Source organism: Cydia splendana, chromosome 16 (genome assembly GCF_910591565.1).
Source record: "Cydia splendana chromosome 16, ilCydSple1.2, whole genome shotgun sequence".
In the NCBI taxonomy this organism is placed as follows: Eukaryota; Metazoa; Arthropoda; class Insecta; order Lepidoptera; family Tortricidae; genus Cydia; species Cydia splendana.
In genome coordinates this window covers 2,737,250-2,754,920 of record NC_085975.1, presented here as the reverse complement: position 1 = coordinate 2,754,920, position 17,671 = coordinate 2,737,250, and the positions used below count along the sequence as shown (strand labels likewise).

The 17,671-nt window shown below is 38.8% G+C and overlaps 1 protein-coding gene across 1 annotated transcript in view; it reads left to right on the top strand.

Annotated features, from left to right (window-relative positions):
• LOC134798041 (phospholipid-transporting ATPase ABCA3-like) overlaps window positions 1–16,885 on the top strand; it is a 67,654-nt gene extending 50,769 nt beyond the window's left edge. Inside the window, exons 36-43 of the mRNA XM_063770370.1 lie at window positions 4,183–4,243; window positions 4,858–4,974; window positions 5,349–5,479; window positions 6,241–6,388; window positions 9,779–9,986; window positions 12,344–12,486; window positions 14,432–14,514; window positions 15,107–16,885. Coding sequence (XP_063626440.1) covers window positions 4,183–4,243; window positions 4,858–4,974; window positions 5,349–5,479; window positions 6,241–6,388; window positions 9,779–9,986; window positions 12,344–12,486; window positions 14,432–14,514; window positions 15,107–15,280 — 1,065 coding nt within the window. The 3' untranslated portion in view covers window positions 15,281–16,885. The remainder of the gene's footprint in view (window positions 1–4,182; window positions 4,244–4,857; window positions 4,975–5,348; window positions 5,480–6,240; window positions 6,389–9,778; window positions 9,987–12,343; window positions 12,487–14,431; window positions 14,515–15,106) is intronic.
• Window positions 16,886–17,671: the final 786 nt, after the last annotated feature.

Sequence of the window (17,671 nt, the reverse complement as noted above, 5' to 3'; positions counted from 1 at the left end):
TCGTTATAAGTTCTTATCTGCCTCTCTTGCATTTTTAAGCGATAGTTTTCTATCGCTAATGCAGATAGCGATATTTCGACGTCGTGCCTCTGAAGCTGATGTCGCTGTATTTACCTACCTAGGTCCACGGCCTACCTACATTATACGGTAACTCTGATTATAAAAGATGACAATTCAGTTACCACAAAACATGGTGCTGCCGTATAGAGCCAATATATGGCATCGCATAGCGCCGTTTCAGCTGTCAAACACTGGGGCACGATATTTACTTATACGCCTCTTCTACAATAAATAACTCTTTGCCAATACCTACAACACAAGGGCCTCGGTCCCGTATCAGTGTCATTCGGGCAGTCGCACCGCCACTGTGCACTGTTTACAGTTAGCTCATTTGATAGCCAATTAAATAACAATTAATTATCATTAGGTTATTTGTTCTAACATTAGGCAGTATCGGTTGTCGTTGCCATATGAAGAGGATAAAATGGGTAAGTTTATCAAGTATTTCTATACCTTGTTATCTTGTGTTATGTTTAATATTTAATTATATTACCCATGTGGTTTTAGTGTAGTTCGAATCCCGGTTAGGTAATATTTAGGCATTGGTTCCTGTGATTCGCATAGGTATTTGTCCGCGTTTTGATCATCTAATCTAGACTGTGTAAATATTTATTTATTAATCGAACTTTGGAATTTTACTATTATGTCTATTCTTAAGGGTGTTTATATTTGTCTGATGTGTAAATCATTAAATTATTTCTTTATTTAAATTTTATTGCAAGATGCAAAGTTGTACTAATGGCACACAAATTCGTGATTAATTATTATTCATAATACGATATTCTCTCCTAATTTAAATTAGGTACCTACCTACCTACATTAATTGCACCTTTCCTTTGTCATGTTTCACCTCCGCATCCTCGTTTAAACATCTATTAAGTATATATACATAACAAGGGGAATCCCCAATTGTTGCGAGCAGACAAGTCTTTGTTTGACCTAATATACGACTTTTTGTTTTCGGAATAGGTACGATTATCTAGATGTAGTATTGATACTCTAAACCCAATGTAATAGGTATGTCTATTTTATACTACAAATACCCATTTTAAAATACAATAATTCAGCGACACAGATACAAAATCAGATCACAGTTAATTCCTTTCCGTTATTCGTCCTTTCCTTTGTCCCAGTTTTATCTTGGGTCGTGCACTAGGGCCTCTTACGGTTTAATCGGCTCGGTAGGTACATGTGATTTAGATTCTGCGCTTAGGTAAGTCTCCCATCTCATCTCAATAAATACCTATACGTTTAAAACATGTTTCATATTTCAGATAACACAGCCAAAGCGATCTTAATACTGACGCTACTGGTCGCTACAGGCCCACCAGTGAACAGCGACTGTAACATCCATGAGATCGGCAACGACGCTCCCTGCGGCGGCCGCCTCGTCTGCACTCGCGACCTCAGTGATGCCATCAGCCTCATAGTCCAAATGCCCTGCTTGTACTTATACAACGATTACTCAGAAGAACATATATTACATCAGAACTTCAGTGTCTCCGTAGAGGCAAAAGATTTCGACTACACCACCAATGACTCTTCAGTTATAAACGAGCTAAAGGACCATATTAACGCCATCTCGATAACGAACGGAAGAATCAAGAAGTTTCCGGAAACTGTTTTAAATCTGCGACAAGCGACGATAGTTGATCTCTCCAGCAATAATATTGACTCTCTAAATCTAGCGGCATTCGCAAGACCGAGTATGATAAACGTGCTTAATATGTCCTATAATAATATAGAACGTTTAGACGCCCAGATTGGTTGGCCTAGCTACTGGCAGTTACCAGTTACCACGATCGATTTTAGCCACAATAATATCCAAGGTGTGCTACAGAACAACATCGCACCATATGTAACATTAAGACATTTGAATTTATCTTACAATTACATAGAATCGTTCAATCAAGACACGTTCAGTAATCTGACAGGATTGCTAACGTTAGACATTTCGAACAACAAGATTTTCAAGCTTGACTCTTCTTTAACTGGTCTAGTAAGTTTACAGGAATTGTATTTAGATCACAACGATCTAACACATCTAAATAAGGATAACTTTCATAGCCTGTTCGCTTTAAAATATCTTAATATCAGCTCCAATAGTTTAAAAAGTATTGAGAGCTCTTCTTTCAACTCTTTAAGTTCTTTAACGCAACTGGACCTGAGTAACAACAATATTGAGGCTATTTTAAAATCAACGTTCCAGAATAACAGTCTTCTGTATTCACTCGATGTGTCATTTAATAAAATTTCGAAAATAGAGTCGGGAGCCTTTGCAGGCGCGCATATCACAGATCTAAAACTCCACAACAACACTTTAGCAGGCTATCTCGACACTGACGCATTTAATGGTCTATACTTTGAAAAGTTGGACCTCAGTGACGCGGACATAGGAGAGCTGGGGCCGGATCTATTCGGACCTCATCCTTCTTTCCGATCGCTGAATTTCAGTAAAAATTTTATCTCCAAAATAAGTAAAACTACATTTAGAAACCTCGACTATTTAGAAGAACTAGACTTATCGTTTAACAAGCTACCAAGCATAGATTTTGATACAACAGGTCTGAAAAACTTAAGTCATTTTTATATCAATAATAACGCCATAAAGCAAATCCGAAGGGATTCTTTCCAACCTCTCACTTCGCTGCAAATGATTGACCTGTCTAATAACGCCATCGAAGATATACAAACTCTATCGTTTACCAATTTAAAAATTCTGCAAGCATTAAATTTAAAAAATAATCCTATCACTGATATCCCTCAACGAACGTTTAATGGATTGTCCTCATGTTACGATTTAGATCTCTCGGGATCTAAAATCAAAACCCTTCAGAATAACTCATTCTTCGGAATGAGATCATTAAATAAACTCAATTTGTCACACAGTGATATAAAACTATTAGATTTTAACGTTTTCAATGGCACAGGGGCAATAGAGTTTTTAGATTTATCGTTCAACCGGATTGAATCATTTTCCATAAATAGTACAAATTTAAAACTGCAACGGATACAGCTAACTTCCAATGTTATCACATCCATAAACAAAATGTCTTTCCAAAAGCAGCGTAGTGTAACGTTAATTGATATCAGTTATAATAAAATATCATACATTCAGCCAGGATCCTTTATTGACTGTGAATTTCTTTATAGTTTAAATTTGAACAATAATTATTTGTCATCTCTTCAATTTGGCGTATTTGAAGGTATGGAAAGTGTAAGTAGAATTAACTTATCAAATAACAGATTTCACAGATTTGATGGTAAATTATTTTACGGTTTATCAAATTTGCAAGTCGTTTACCTTGACAACAATTTCATAGACAAAATTAATCTCACTGAATTCACATTATCTAGAAGTACCATAACAACTTTATCTATAGGAGGTAACCCGCTAATATGTGATATGTTGGTGAGGTTTATTCATGAAGGGCTCTCCTTGAGAGCGGAATCCCCAAATTTTGACACAGAAAATGTAAATGGAATAACATGTAAAAGTGAGACTGAGATAAACAATAACACTCAAGATAATGTCCATAACAATTTTATTGGAAGGTAAAATTTTTATATTTTTTCAGGGAAATAAATATTAAAAAAAATCTGAGTTATACTCCGACTCATCCTTTGTAGCTATGATTTGGTTTGATTGCTCTACCTTATATAGTTCAGGAGAAAAACGACTTTGAAAAATGTGTCCATAAAATGACGTTTTTGACATTATCTCGGTGACGGTTCAAGATAGGGGGCTGAAAGTTAAGGTGTTTCTATATTATAAGATAGCCAACAAATGACATTATAAAAATCCAATATTCGTCACAGGGGCCACTTCTCCTTCCTTAGCCTGCTAGACCCTTAATTAAAACTTCGTTATGTATAGAAGAATCGTCAACAATTTTGAAATAACCACGAAATTACAAACAAAATACCTGCGATCCCTCCAAAACACGCTCGAGTACTATAGACGCTTGTTCGATAATAAAACGTGTAAAATCGTGCCGTGTGAATCAAAGAGAACTATACTATTCGCCACTGCAAACCGAATACGTTAAAGTTCATTCTATTTGCTTGACAAGTCCGGTGAGTATCCGTTTGAACGTATAAACAATGTACGTTTTTTTGCAGTACAAACGCCGTGTGAATGGTTCTATGCCCGAAGTATGTGCCACTATTTATCCGTTAAGACGTATACTGCAACAAAACGTGCAAGACAATGCCGTGTGAACGAAGCCTTACAGCGCCAATTACACCGCTTAAAAGTTCCTGAAGCGTAAAGAGTTATTTTATGCTACGTCGGTGGCGAACACGCATATAGCCTGCCTGATGGTAAGCAATTTCCGTAGCCTATGGACGCCTGCAAGTCCAGAGGTGATACATGCGCGTTGCCGACCCTAACACTCCGGACCGTCGTTTCCTTCCTTTTATTAATAAAAAAAATAGGGAACTGTGAGGCATTAAAAATGGAGTTGGCATATTTTTCCTAGATATAGATATAAACCTTAGAGCATTTAATAACTGGAGTGGCCATTAAGAGCTTACCCCTCTGCCGAAAAACTTGCACAATTGTGCAAACTTTTGTATGGACTGACATGGCTATTTGTACGTTACGTACAAATCATTTAGAAATAGCAATACATTTGACGTCGATCCCCCGCAAAAATCGGCAGACTGTTTCGTAAAGAAAATGACAGCGATGACATCTCCAGTCTAAATGCTCTAAGATATAAACATTAAATAAAAAAAGATCACTCTAAAACAAGTGTGTTTTTGTGGCCCCTCATAGATGCTTTTAAATTGCAGCTAAACAGCAGATCACGGATTCCATCCTATGCCACAACGTGCAGAAATTGTACCCGGGATGCTGCAAACGGAAACCTTTCTTTGCTGTCAAAGGCGTCAGTTTCTCCGTCAAAAAAGGTCACTATTATACTAATATAATTTTATTTTTCGCCTATTTTCATGAATCACTTCAAAACTATTTATCTTAAAATCATAAAAATATACGTTAACATTTTGTCAACGAACCCTTTCATTTGATATAGGTTTAGATACCTACGAAATGGTTTGCAAAACTTTTGATTTTATTTTCTAATTTACACCTCTAAAAGTTATCAACGTAATTAAAATCGTGTATTTACATTACATGTCCATTTAGATCACCAACGCAAATACCTACATACCAAATTTCTACATACTGACAAACAACAGGCACATACGTTCAGGAAAATTGAATATTTTTGCAGTCGAAAAAAAATTAACATTCTACCAAAATGTATGTTTTTGTTCTACAGGTGAATGTTTCGGCCTACTAGGGGTGAACGGCGCGGGCAAAACTACGACGTTCAAAATGCTGACGGGGCTGACGAGCCCCACTGGGGGCGAAATATTCGCCAACGGGCACTATGCCACCGACCGGAACGCGGTGAGTTTACCATAAGGGAAATTTTACAAAATGAGTAGGTTACATATAGTTTGTCAAAGGACTGTCTCATTTCAATCATAGACAGAGAGAATCATACCATCTTCTTGCACTAGTACTAGCACCCAAAAGAAAAGGATGAGTATAGTTTTCCTGGTTCTTACTGACTGACAAATTGGTTTGACCAACTATACATACAAATCTAAAAACGAATACAAATGAAAAAAAAAGCTACATCTAAAAATCAATTAGCAGTTATCATAAATTAATTTTAAAATTAAGAAACGAATGGAAAGAATGATGTTGATGAATATAAATCACAATCAGGTACCACCGCCCACACTGTTAATAGGGTATTTTCCTACTGGTCAAATCAGCTACTTTTTTAGAACTGTCAAAACGATTTGCTAATATGAAACATTACATCGTGACGTCACGGTCAACTCACCTACTTTTTATATTTCTATCCGATTTATTAAATAGAACTTGTGTTTAAAAATAACTCCTATCTGTGTTTTTCTAATAATTATTTGGTGCTTTATTTCTTGCATGGCGTAAAATAATTTATTTTAAATACAGTATAATACCCTATTGTACATCGGTGGACCTTATAATATATTAAGGTCCACCGATTCACATTTGCTGTTTGTACAGCCCGTGTTGTTATGATGCTTTCTGTCACACTTGCATTATTTTTTACATTTGAAGCCAAAACAAATGCGAAATACGAACGGCAGTTAAAAAAAAACTTTTTTTATCCTCAGTACATGCGTACGTTCAGCTACTGTCCGCAATTCGCCGGTCTGGACGACTTCTTAACCGGCCGCCAGAACCTTTCTCTGCTGCTGACGCTACGTGGCCTGCAAGAGGAAGATGTCTCCACCGTCTCCAACTCTTGGATCGAGGAAGTCGGTGCGTATTTATTAGAGGCTCATTGTGCTGTAAACATCGCGAACCCATTTGGGCATTATCAAAAACTCAATCAAAAAAATCCACGAGAATAGGTTGAGAAATTCTACCTATAGAAGAAAACACCTAGCCATACGAAAACATTTTTGCCCGGGCTTAAATGGAAGGGTAGAAATTTGTAGTTGGATGGATACAACAATTGCGACCGGTCTGGCCTAGTGGGTAGTGATCCTGCCTGTGTAGCCGATGGTCCTGGGTTCGAATCCCGGTAAGGGCATTTATTTGTGTGATGAAGACAAATATTTGTTCCTGTGTCATAGGTGTTTTCTATGTATATAAGTATGTATTTATCTATATAAGTAAGTATGTATACCGTCGCCTAGCACCCATAGTACAAGCTTTGCTTAGTTTGGGGCTAGGTTGATCTGTGTAACATGTCCCCTAATATTTATTTATTTATTGTGCTATGTCAGGAAGTAACGCTAAGCTAACGATAGATGCATTTCCGTTCTCACCTCCGCTTTTGTGTGTCTAACGTTCCGCATGAGCACCGTAATATTCGGGCTACTCTCAATGCGCTATGTTTGTCATATTATCATTAGTCCTAAAACTGAAACCGTTAACTTCTCAGCACCTCTAGCACATCTTGCATCCGCGACTTAGACCGCGACTCGAGTCGACATTCCCGCGGCTGTCAAATCTGTCGATTTCCGTAGCACAACTTGTACCCGCGACTGCAACAGCCGCGTAGAGAACTCAAAGTCGCGGCGCGACTCATCAGTGTTCCCCGATAGAATCAAAGTCTAAACATAAATGCTATTTACATGTGACAACACTGAATCGGAAACAGGGTTGCGCTATTTCATTCGTTCTTTGGTGGTAAAAAATCTAGTTTATTGTCGATGGTTAAGTTTTTCCTGTCAAAGTCAAGGAACTTTCAAATTTTGTCAACATTTAATTACGAGAAAAAATATGAAAAAATGTAAGTAATAGAGCCTTATATACTAAATTTTGATAATATTCCTTAAAATATATATTGTTTTTTAATTTCTGTTTAATAAACCTTTTAAATAAAATATTTTTGTAAATAACTATAATTAATGGAATTGCTATTATTGGTTTTAGTTCTCATATTCCTGTTGTAAATTGTGTTTTTTTTTTCAGAATAAGTCCAGCATTATCCTAGACACGATTGATATCCCAGCACCCAAAGGAAAATATTGTTAACAGGAACGTGCCAACGGGCCCCGAAGTGGAGAGTCAGGAAAAGAAACACACTAGGCAAGCTTTTAGGTTTCAAACGAGGAGCTGTCCCCGTTTCTAAGGTCACTAAGATGTGAGAAGCGCTTTAGCTTTAAGAACACCACCGAGGAAGTGAACTATTATAATAACCATAATGGTTATGGCGTACTTACCTATCTATAGTTCGTTTTTTTAGCATTAGGAATAGGTAAACAATCTTGATGTGTCTTTTAATTGAAAAACACATTTTAAAAATAAGTTACGGCAAATATGTAACAATTATGAATCTAATACGATCATTTATATTTTTCTGCTTTCATAAGCAAATATTGTGCCAATAATGGATGGCATTTGTGTGTATGTGTTGTGTACTGTGTAACTGTTTATGATTTGACAAATTGATATGAAAAGCTTATTTCATAGTCCTCGATGAAGTCACGACCATATTTTATTTTTTGTTTACAAACCAATTTTCTTTCCAGGGTGATATTTAATTGTCCTGCTCCGCATGTCGAAGAAAAAGGAAGAGAGAAAATACTTTTCAATGGTAATAAAGAAGATTCTTACAATTTCTCTATTGTGGTTCTAGATGTTAATAATATATTAGGTTTAATAATAAGAAGTCGAATATTGCAAGAATATATAAGGCAAAGCAATATATTATTTATTAATTTAAATATTGTTTTTTTTTCACTCCTGTATTTTTTACCTGAAATGAAACAAAAATAAAATAGGTAGGTACCTACAACTCCTAGAAGCCATGATTAGCTCCCCAAGGCCCACTTCATACTTAATGCTGACAGCAACGTATCATAGCATGATCGTATCAGACCCTGTCAAACATGAAGTGAAACATCTAGAACGCGGGTATGATCTAGAGGAGTTTCAATATGGTAGAGTAGACCATATGATAACCGTACCTATGCTACGCAGACTATGACATGAGCGTAACGACTCCTTCAAAATATTGTTGGTCGGGTCGGTCCAGTCACGTCACGGTATGGTGTTGGCAGGGGACGGAATGGTTTAGTGGGTGATGACTGATAATATTTCATACAAAGCATGATTTTGAGCCGGACATGATCCTGTTACAGCCACGTATTACATCATTCTGTTACAGTACGATGCAGCGGGCACAGGCCACATGTAGGTATGTTTTGTTGAAGTCGAGGAAGGTTCCAAACGGTACCTAAATAGTAAGAGATTGTTGAAATTAGACATCTAACCGTGATCCTAAATACTACTACTAAGACTATGGCTTACTTAATAAGTTGGATAGTTTGTTTTGAACATTTGTACCTACCCACCTACAAGCAAGCGGGCTCCGTTGTTAGTTGTTAGGTTGATGAAAGTTTTGTGTAAGGAAGTCTTAGGATTATACTTTTACAAACTTACGAACCTGAATTGAAATTTAAAAAATCCTACATATGTACCTATTTACTTAATTTAGTACCTACAAGCTAGCTGTTTGAAATTAAAGTTGTAAACATGATGGGTGTGTTGTGGTACTTGTTGGTATCACCGTGCATAATCGATATAAGAGTGCGTAAAGCGCATTTAGTGATTGTTCCATACTTCCTTATCCCTTAGGGCAATAAGTAATTATACAAATTATATTATTACATAATATATGAAACTTGTTTTTAAGTTATAATTATCATGAGTTCAGTTAAAAAAGTACAAGCAAACCACCCGCGAGAGCGAGTCGCGTTATAAAGTCGCGTAGACTTCGACTCGCGGATTGACATAAAGCCGAGAGAATATTTTGTCTCAAAATAGGCAGTTGTGCTACGGATTTTAGTTCAAAGTCGCGATCGTTGTCATTTTCTGACAGTGACACCTGATCGCGAGTTTGTCGCGGCTCTCGCGCGTGAGTTGTGCTGCCAACACGCGACAAGCCGCCAAGTCGCGCCGATCTGTCTCTTCTCGCGCCTGTCGCGGCCAGTTGTGCTAGAGGTGCAGGTAAGGTTATCCTATAAATAGGTTAGGTTTGTTTTATGGCAATCCTGAAAAGTTACGCGTTTCTGAACCAAACAAATTATGACTAACGAAAATGCGGACAAACAATACATTATGACTTAAAACTTTATGGGAAACAATAGAGACCCGTTGTTATCTAAGCTCTTCTATATAATTTTGTTTTATTTACAGATTTATCACGGCACGCAGACAAACGCGTATCATCATACAGCGGCGGCTGCGCGCGACGTTTAGCTGCAGCCGCGGCACTATGCCAGGCAGTTCGCACTGCTTTACTGGACGAACCCACCGCCGGAGTGGACCCGCTGGCTAGGAGACGGATGCACCAGGCGCTGCTCCGGGCCAGGAAACACCACGAGCTTATTATCGCTTCCCATAGGTATTCTCTATACATAAGCAGTTATAAGCTAATTGGGTACTTTCCTCTACTTAAAATAAATTATTTCACACCGTGCACGAAATAAAGCACCAGATCATTATTAGAAAAACATAGATAGCAGTTATTTTTAAACACAATTTCTATTTAATAAATCGGATGGAAGTATAAAAAGTAGGTGAGTTGACTGTGACGTCACTACACACGTTTTCATATAAATTCCATATTAGCAAATCGTTTTGACAGTTATGCTGATTTGACTAGTAGGAAAGTAGCCAATTATCACATAGAGTCGCACCAAACAAAGTCTGCAGCGGATTTGATAGCCCACGCAGTGTAAGTGTTATGTATACGTCATAATTTCATAGAAGTTTGACGTTTAAAATGACACTTGCACTGCGTGGGCTATCAAAATCGCTGCAGACTTTTTACAGTCTGACTATAGCAACGGCTACGCCCGTAGCTTGGCTGCAGCTACAGTATGCCAGCCCCTCCCTCGGAGCCTACTGGTAGTGGATACATGTAACCGGAGCAAGTACAATACAATAAATGCGCGAGATTCTTAGATCCACCCCAGACTAGCGTCTCCCGATCGTCGGCGTCTAGTCAACTCTATGGGCCACCCCACACTAGCGTCTTCCGAGCGTCGCGTAGAGTCAACTCTGTGACTGCTGCTCGACGCAACGTTGGCGCCACTGCGCCGCGACGCCATTATCCATAGCGCCGACGCTCAAAAGACGCTAGTGTGGGGTCTCTCATAAAGGAGGAGTAGGCTTGATGCATCGGTTACACGATAAAAGGACGCGTCACGGTTGCTACAGTCACTAAATCGTGCGGGATTTTTGATCGAATGTATGTTCCTAGTGCAATCATACCGCCAGAATGGATTCCCTCGCCCGACACATTTATTTTTCGTTTCAAAATTAAAGTTGACTCTCTTTTGCGTATTTTCCCTTATTAATCTATAATATGACGAGCGGTCTGGCCTAGTGGGTAGTGACCCTCTGCCTATGAAGCCGATAGTCCCGGGTTTGAATCCTGGTAAGGGCATTTATTTGTATGATGATACAGAGTTCCCGAGTCATGGTTGTTTTCTATGTATTAGGGGATATTACTGCAATGTTTTGCCGCCAGAGTGCAGCACTACCGACTCTAGTAAATTCATAGACTAACATACATTGGAAGAACATTGAAAGTGCTATATTGCTCATTAGTCAGAAGCAAGCTGGAGTACGCATCTCAAATATGGAATCCCTGCTATTCTACATATACTGAAAGAATAGAACGTATTCAACGTAAATTCATTAAATTTCTGTGTTTCAAAATTAAATCTCCTTATAGCTCCTCTAACTATCTATATATCTATAACTTCAAAAACGGCGGGAAATAGCTGACATAAGTTATTTACTTAGTATCACTACTGGTTTGGTGGATAGTCCTGAACTACTTTCCAATCTCTCTTTTAATACTCCCACTCGTTGTAAAAGGTATTATCCTCCTATTTCCATTAAATTTTCACCGTCCAAATACAGACAGAATAGTTTCTTGTCGCGTGCGAGTAGAGCTTTAAACAACCTGGCAAACCAATTAGATATAGATATATTTAATTGTAAGATACCTTTGGTTAAACATTATTTGACGCTAAAATGTTTTGATTGAGCATGTGTAATCAATCTTTGTTTGCTACTTTTCTATTGTATTTCTGATTGTAGGTGTTTTAAAATATTGTCATTTTTGGATTGTACTTAATATGTAGGTACTGTAAAAAACTTTATGTTGTGTGTTGCTGTGTCCGAGCGTTGACACTTTTCATTTAAGTAAACTTAAATGTAATAATCTGTAGCTACATGTGTGATCCTGTAATTGGTTTTCCATCTCTTATTAATTTGGCATAGTCTGTATAGATAGCTGTTGGATCTCCATAACATAAATAAATAAATAAATAAATAAATACATACTGTGCCTTAAACAGTTTTTTGGCAAGTTTTCACAGACAATAAAATATGACATTGATGCATCAAGGTGGTTTGTTAAAAAGGGCCTACCGGTAAACGTGAAAATCGAAATTTAGTTATCTGCCTCTTTATCGCTCGAATATGCAAGAGTGATAGAGAGGCAGAAACCGAACTTTCGAATGTCGTGTTTCACGGTAGGCCATGTGATTGTCGTAGTGATATTTCTTTACTGTATGTGCTAGTTGTGCCACCTACGTAGAGCTTTGCCTAATATTCCCTATTAAGTAGGTATTTATATATTATATATATCGTTGTCTGAGTACCCACAACACAAGCCTTCAAGCTTACCGTGGGGCTTAGTCAATTTGTGTAAAATTTGTCCTATAATATTGATATGTCCCACAGCCTGGACGAGATGGAGGCGCTGTGCCACCGCATCGCCATCATGTCGGGCGGCGAGCTGCGCGCGCTGGGCTCGGCGGCCGCGCTGAAGGCCGAGCACGCGCAGGGGTACTCCGTCGTGTTCAAGCTCACCCACGCGCAAGACGGTGAGATACTTTATCATCATCATCATCCGACGACGACCGGTCTGGCCTAACGGGTAGTGACCCTGCCTGCGAAGCCGATGGTCCTGGGTCCTGGGGCATTTATTTGTGTGATGAGCACAGATATTTGTTCCTGTCGCGGTTGTATATACAGGGTGAAATTTAATTCACTGGCCAAATTGAAACACCCGAAAGAACTCGAAAAAATATTAAACACGTGTTTTTTCTTTTAATACCGCTCAGTACATTTTTTTCGAAATAACTCATCATCAAGTTGTCCTAAAAACCTCGTACGTTATGGTGAACCGACAACTACCCACCACACCCGCTTCTCTCTTATCAGTTAAGGTCATTGACACCCCGCCCCTCCCGCTGTTTGCAATCGCGTCACCAATTATGAACCCTATTGCAGCGAGATAAGACGCTTACCTACATAAGTTGCTAATTTTTCCTTCATACTTTAACGGGCTTAGAGCCATCAAAATGCAAAGGCAACCCATTTTTAATCTAAAATATTATTTCTGACTAATGATTATTAACAAAACGTCCGTGGCTTAAAAACAATGAGTAAAAACTAGGTCAGGAATCTTTGCATTCAGGCGTATTTAAAAAATTGAATCATCTTATGTACTTACATTTGATTAAAAGTCGACGCAATTAACGAAAGTCCCACGAGATGGTACTCTTGGATTCAATCCTTGTCAGCGAAGGCGTGGAACTGATTCCATTTCGTATAATCTTTGTGCACCACGTAAACACTCACCACTTAATAAATAACACCGTACCATTTCCTAATATTCCCGGTTCGAAAACATTTTTTTAAACCTTTACGCGCGCGATTATTATTTTAAGGTTGGCGAGTGACGAGTGACTAATCATTTATGCTAACCGTTATGTTTACCGCTAGCGCGGAATGGTTTAGACTACCCTCGAAATTGATAAACCTGCCTACCATCGCCAACACTAACTAGGTGGACCCTATTGCAACGATTATAAGGTTTAGTGAAGGTCAGATAAGGGTTTTGCTGATGTTGTTGTTAAAACCTACTATTAGGTTTGTTTACATTTGTGGTAATAGGGTGACCACGACTCGTGGAAAGTATTTAAAAATTGAAAAATGAAAATTAAAAAAAATGTACTCTTTTTTTTCGCTAAATAGATTCCTTAAGTGTAACCTAGTGCCTGGAATGAATATGGCCAGTGATTTAAATTTCACCCTGTATATCGTTATCTGAGTACCCACAACACAAGCCTTGAGCTCTTGAGCTTACCATGAGACTTAGTCAATTTGTGTAAGAATGTCCCTATAATATTTATTTATTTTAGCCTTTATTCGCCCACCGCTGAGCATAGGCCTCTCTTCGTGTACGCCACTTATCCCGGTCCTGGGCTAGTCTCATCCGAAAGTGCCCCGCGATTTTTCGAACGTCATCCACCCAACGAGCCAACGGACGCCGGGCGCTTCTTTCGTCCGAAAGCGACCACCGATCCGTCAACATTTTGGTCCACCAGCCATCACTCCGCTTGACAGATACTTTATACAGAGCTTAAAGTCAACTGACCATGAAAATGTGTGTGGGTTACTAAACTCGTGGGTTCACACGTCGCTCGTGGTCGATTCGTTCTTGTAAAATGCTAAATAGCCCTTAAAGATGCATGATTTTTGCTTAAGAAGTTACCATCATTCTAAAGTTAGCAATTTGTTTCCTCATTTCTTCTTTAAGGATGTTAAACAGCTTTATGTTTAAGCGCCACTTGGACCATTAGTAACCATGGTAACTCCAGGTTTTACCCGGGTAACTCCGGGTTAGTGAATGGTCCAAGTAGCCATAAGTCTACTTATAAAAGAATTCATGAAGAATTAAGGAATACCCGCAAGTCAACCAAGTAATTATAACATTTATTTATAAAACGCTTCATGTTATTATTATTAATGCCTTGTTTTCAGTGACGGACGGAGTCTCCAAGCTGGATGAATTCAAGGGCGAGCTGAACACACGCTTCTCGTGCGAACTGCAGGATCAGCACCAGGTATGCTAACACTGTCTAATAATACAAACAATAGTTATATATTCAACTAAAATCTTTTTTTCCACACACTAACATAAGAAAGAAAAGAATGAGAATGAGTGTGGAAAGAATGAGTGAGAGAAGGCTAACAAAGAGAGTGTATAAGGGAAAAGTGGAAGTGAGAGTTACCTACCCCTCCGGGAAAAATGCGTGATTATATGTATGTATGTACTAACATACTAGCTGTAAAACAATTCAAAGTTACATACAAAAGTTTTAAATCGCGAAGCGATGATTAGGTTGTTTTACGTATTTGGGTGGATGCCGTCCAACGGAGCGGCAGCTGATATCCACGAGGGTTCATTACGCATCGTCCTTAACCAATTTACTAGTCATCGCCCAGGATGCGATGACTGACGAAATTTGCGCCTATCCCACGATATACTACATCATATTATTATAGTCAGCAGCAATGGTTGCTAAGCGGGCGAGGTGTTCAAAATGATCTTCACGCGACTTTATTGTTAAGAGAATAAGAGCGCGTCAAGTTAATTTTGAACACCTCGCCCGCTTAGCAACTTCTGCTCCTGACTGTACCTGTTGTTATTTGCAGAGTATGCTGAGCTACCACGTGAAGGACTCTCTCCGCTACAGCGAGCTGTTCTCCCAACTAGAGCACCTTCGAGAACAGTTCCCTTCCATAGTGGAAGACTACACGGTGACGGAAACCACGCTCGAAGAAGTTTTCCTCGCCCTGGCTAAGGAGGCGCGCGCTGAGACCGTATAGATGGCACTACTAATATATCCAACTGTGTAAGGTTAGACTTTTGCTATTATTGTTGTAAGGAGGAGCCTAGCTTTGCAGGTCCTTTATATGGACACAGTTTAACAAAAGTGGTGTCGATTGTGCTCCGCTTTGCGGGATCCTAGGTATAAAGCTCCGAAAAGTTTTGGAATCGAGATAAGTAAGTACTAGAAGACGCAATCATTGTGCAATGTGGGTTAAGTACCCAGCACTTGAAAAAACTGTCACTTCTTCAATGTCAGAAACCTCCAAGTCCCAGGGGTTTTTATTTTTCGTAAACTTTGTATGAAATCGGAAAACGCAATATCGCGTCCGTCGTTCTCAAGGGGTTAAGACTGGATACCTCACTCAAGTAAACATTCCGTCAGGCCTCCATTTTGAGTGCGGGTCTGTTTTTAAGGTGGGCCTGGGACCGTGTGATATCCTGATCATTAATCATTATCATTTATTTATTGCACTTCATTCATTCTTAGGATATATTAACAAATTAGAACTTCCGTATGAGGGTGTCCGCTAGCTGGTGCGTTTGCACGGAGCGGGTGAGTGGGTTAACGAGAAATAGTTTGAGCAACGCTAACCGTCGCGGACGCGTGCGGCGAATTTTATAGTCTGTCGATTCGTAGCTGGCCCCGAACTGCTAATCCTTTGTCTATTGTTAAGTAAAACCGCACGTGCTACTTACCTGCAAAAAAGGGTCTTAATTATTCTAATTGGCACCTGAGCGCGGGCTAGTCCAACGCTCATAAAACCAGTGTAGGTGCGCTCTCCGATTACGGGCCTTTGTTACGCATCTGGATGACACATTTTAGACTGGTCCGACTCGCCAGCACTCAGTAACCGCAGAGAATTACACGACCCCTTTTTTACAGGTAGAGGCACGTGCGGTTTTACTTAACAATAGACAAAGGATTAGCGGCTCGGGGCCAGTTACAAATCGACAGACTATACCTACAACGGCAGTGCACGCACGTGCATCCGCTCCGTGCACCTGCGCCAGCTAGCGGACGCCCTGAACCGTATACTACATAATCTCTCTACATACAGACAGATCTAGATATTACTATAGTCTGTTTTTTTAACTATGAAGTACCATAGGAAATTGTATGGAACGCTCATTTTTTTCTTGCTACGTAAATTACACCATCATACGACCATGACGATTTTTAGTAACAATTTTATTATTAGTTCAAAAGTTTTAAACTCAGTAAATTTAAAAAAGCAAATAATTTATTAGAAATGTCTCAGTGTGTAGTTGGCTTGGGTGTATCGTAAGCAACTTGCATATGTATAATATTATACAGAAAATAAAATAAACTTACGTGACCTACGTAATTTTTTAAACAATAAAAAGTCTCACAGTCTAAATGAAAAACAATATCCAAAAGAAAAATTGATGTTTTACTGATAGGTGTAAACAGGTGCTTTCAGTAATAATAGAACTTGTAATAAAGGTTGTCACTAGTCTATGTATTTTGTAAGAACTAAATAACGAAAATGTGGCCTTGTTACTTCCGACCGATTTTTGAAATGCCTATTTTTTTCTACAATTAGTAACCCTAACATAACTTTTTTTTTCTAGCAAAAAGGATATAAACAAGGTGTAGAACCGGTTAAAATATACCGGTTAATACCACATAGTCAACTCAACAGATAGGTTAACAGGTAGGGTGGCTAAGACAAAATTGTAACTTCATGACAAGTCGATTTCGCACCCACACATACTCACTTATCACGCTTGAGCCATTCACCGCTCACTCTTGATTGACCGAGCGAAAGTGAAGGTATCCGTTCATTCGTTCTCGTCTACAGGTCAAGCATTTTTCAAGCGATTCTCGTGAAATTTGGTGAGCAGGATCAATAATTATACGGTGTTTTTTGTCAATACATTTTTTGGATTTTTTCTAAATGGCGGAACCACGGGGGTTCGCGAGAATCGCAAGGTGTACATCTCACAGAGCACCTAGTATGTGGATGGGTGTGTGTCGCGCATACACAAAAAGAAAGCGTGTTATGAAATCAAAATTTTGTCATAGTGACCCTACCTCTGCCTTTCAGCTCTAACAGTTTCAGTTCAGTTCTGTAGCCTTTCAAGTGGCATACGTCATTTTTGAGTTATTGGAATTTCGATTTTATTTTAAGTATTCAAATTTCAAATTGAAATGACGTAAATTGTCCGGGAGGCGGTTTCTGCCACTTCAAGGGGTGGTATTAACCGGTAAATTTGTATGCCGGTGTATTTTGGTATGGCTCCGACGATTTAACACATCTTAAGGCGAAATTTAGGTACCAACAACGTCTTAGGTTCTAAATTCAGAAGATATATTGTGGTACCCTAAAATTATTTAGTCCTTGTTTAGTTAAGGCTTAATATTT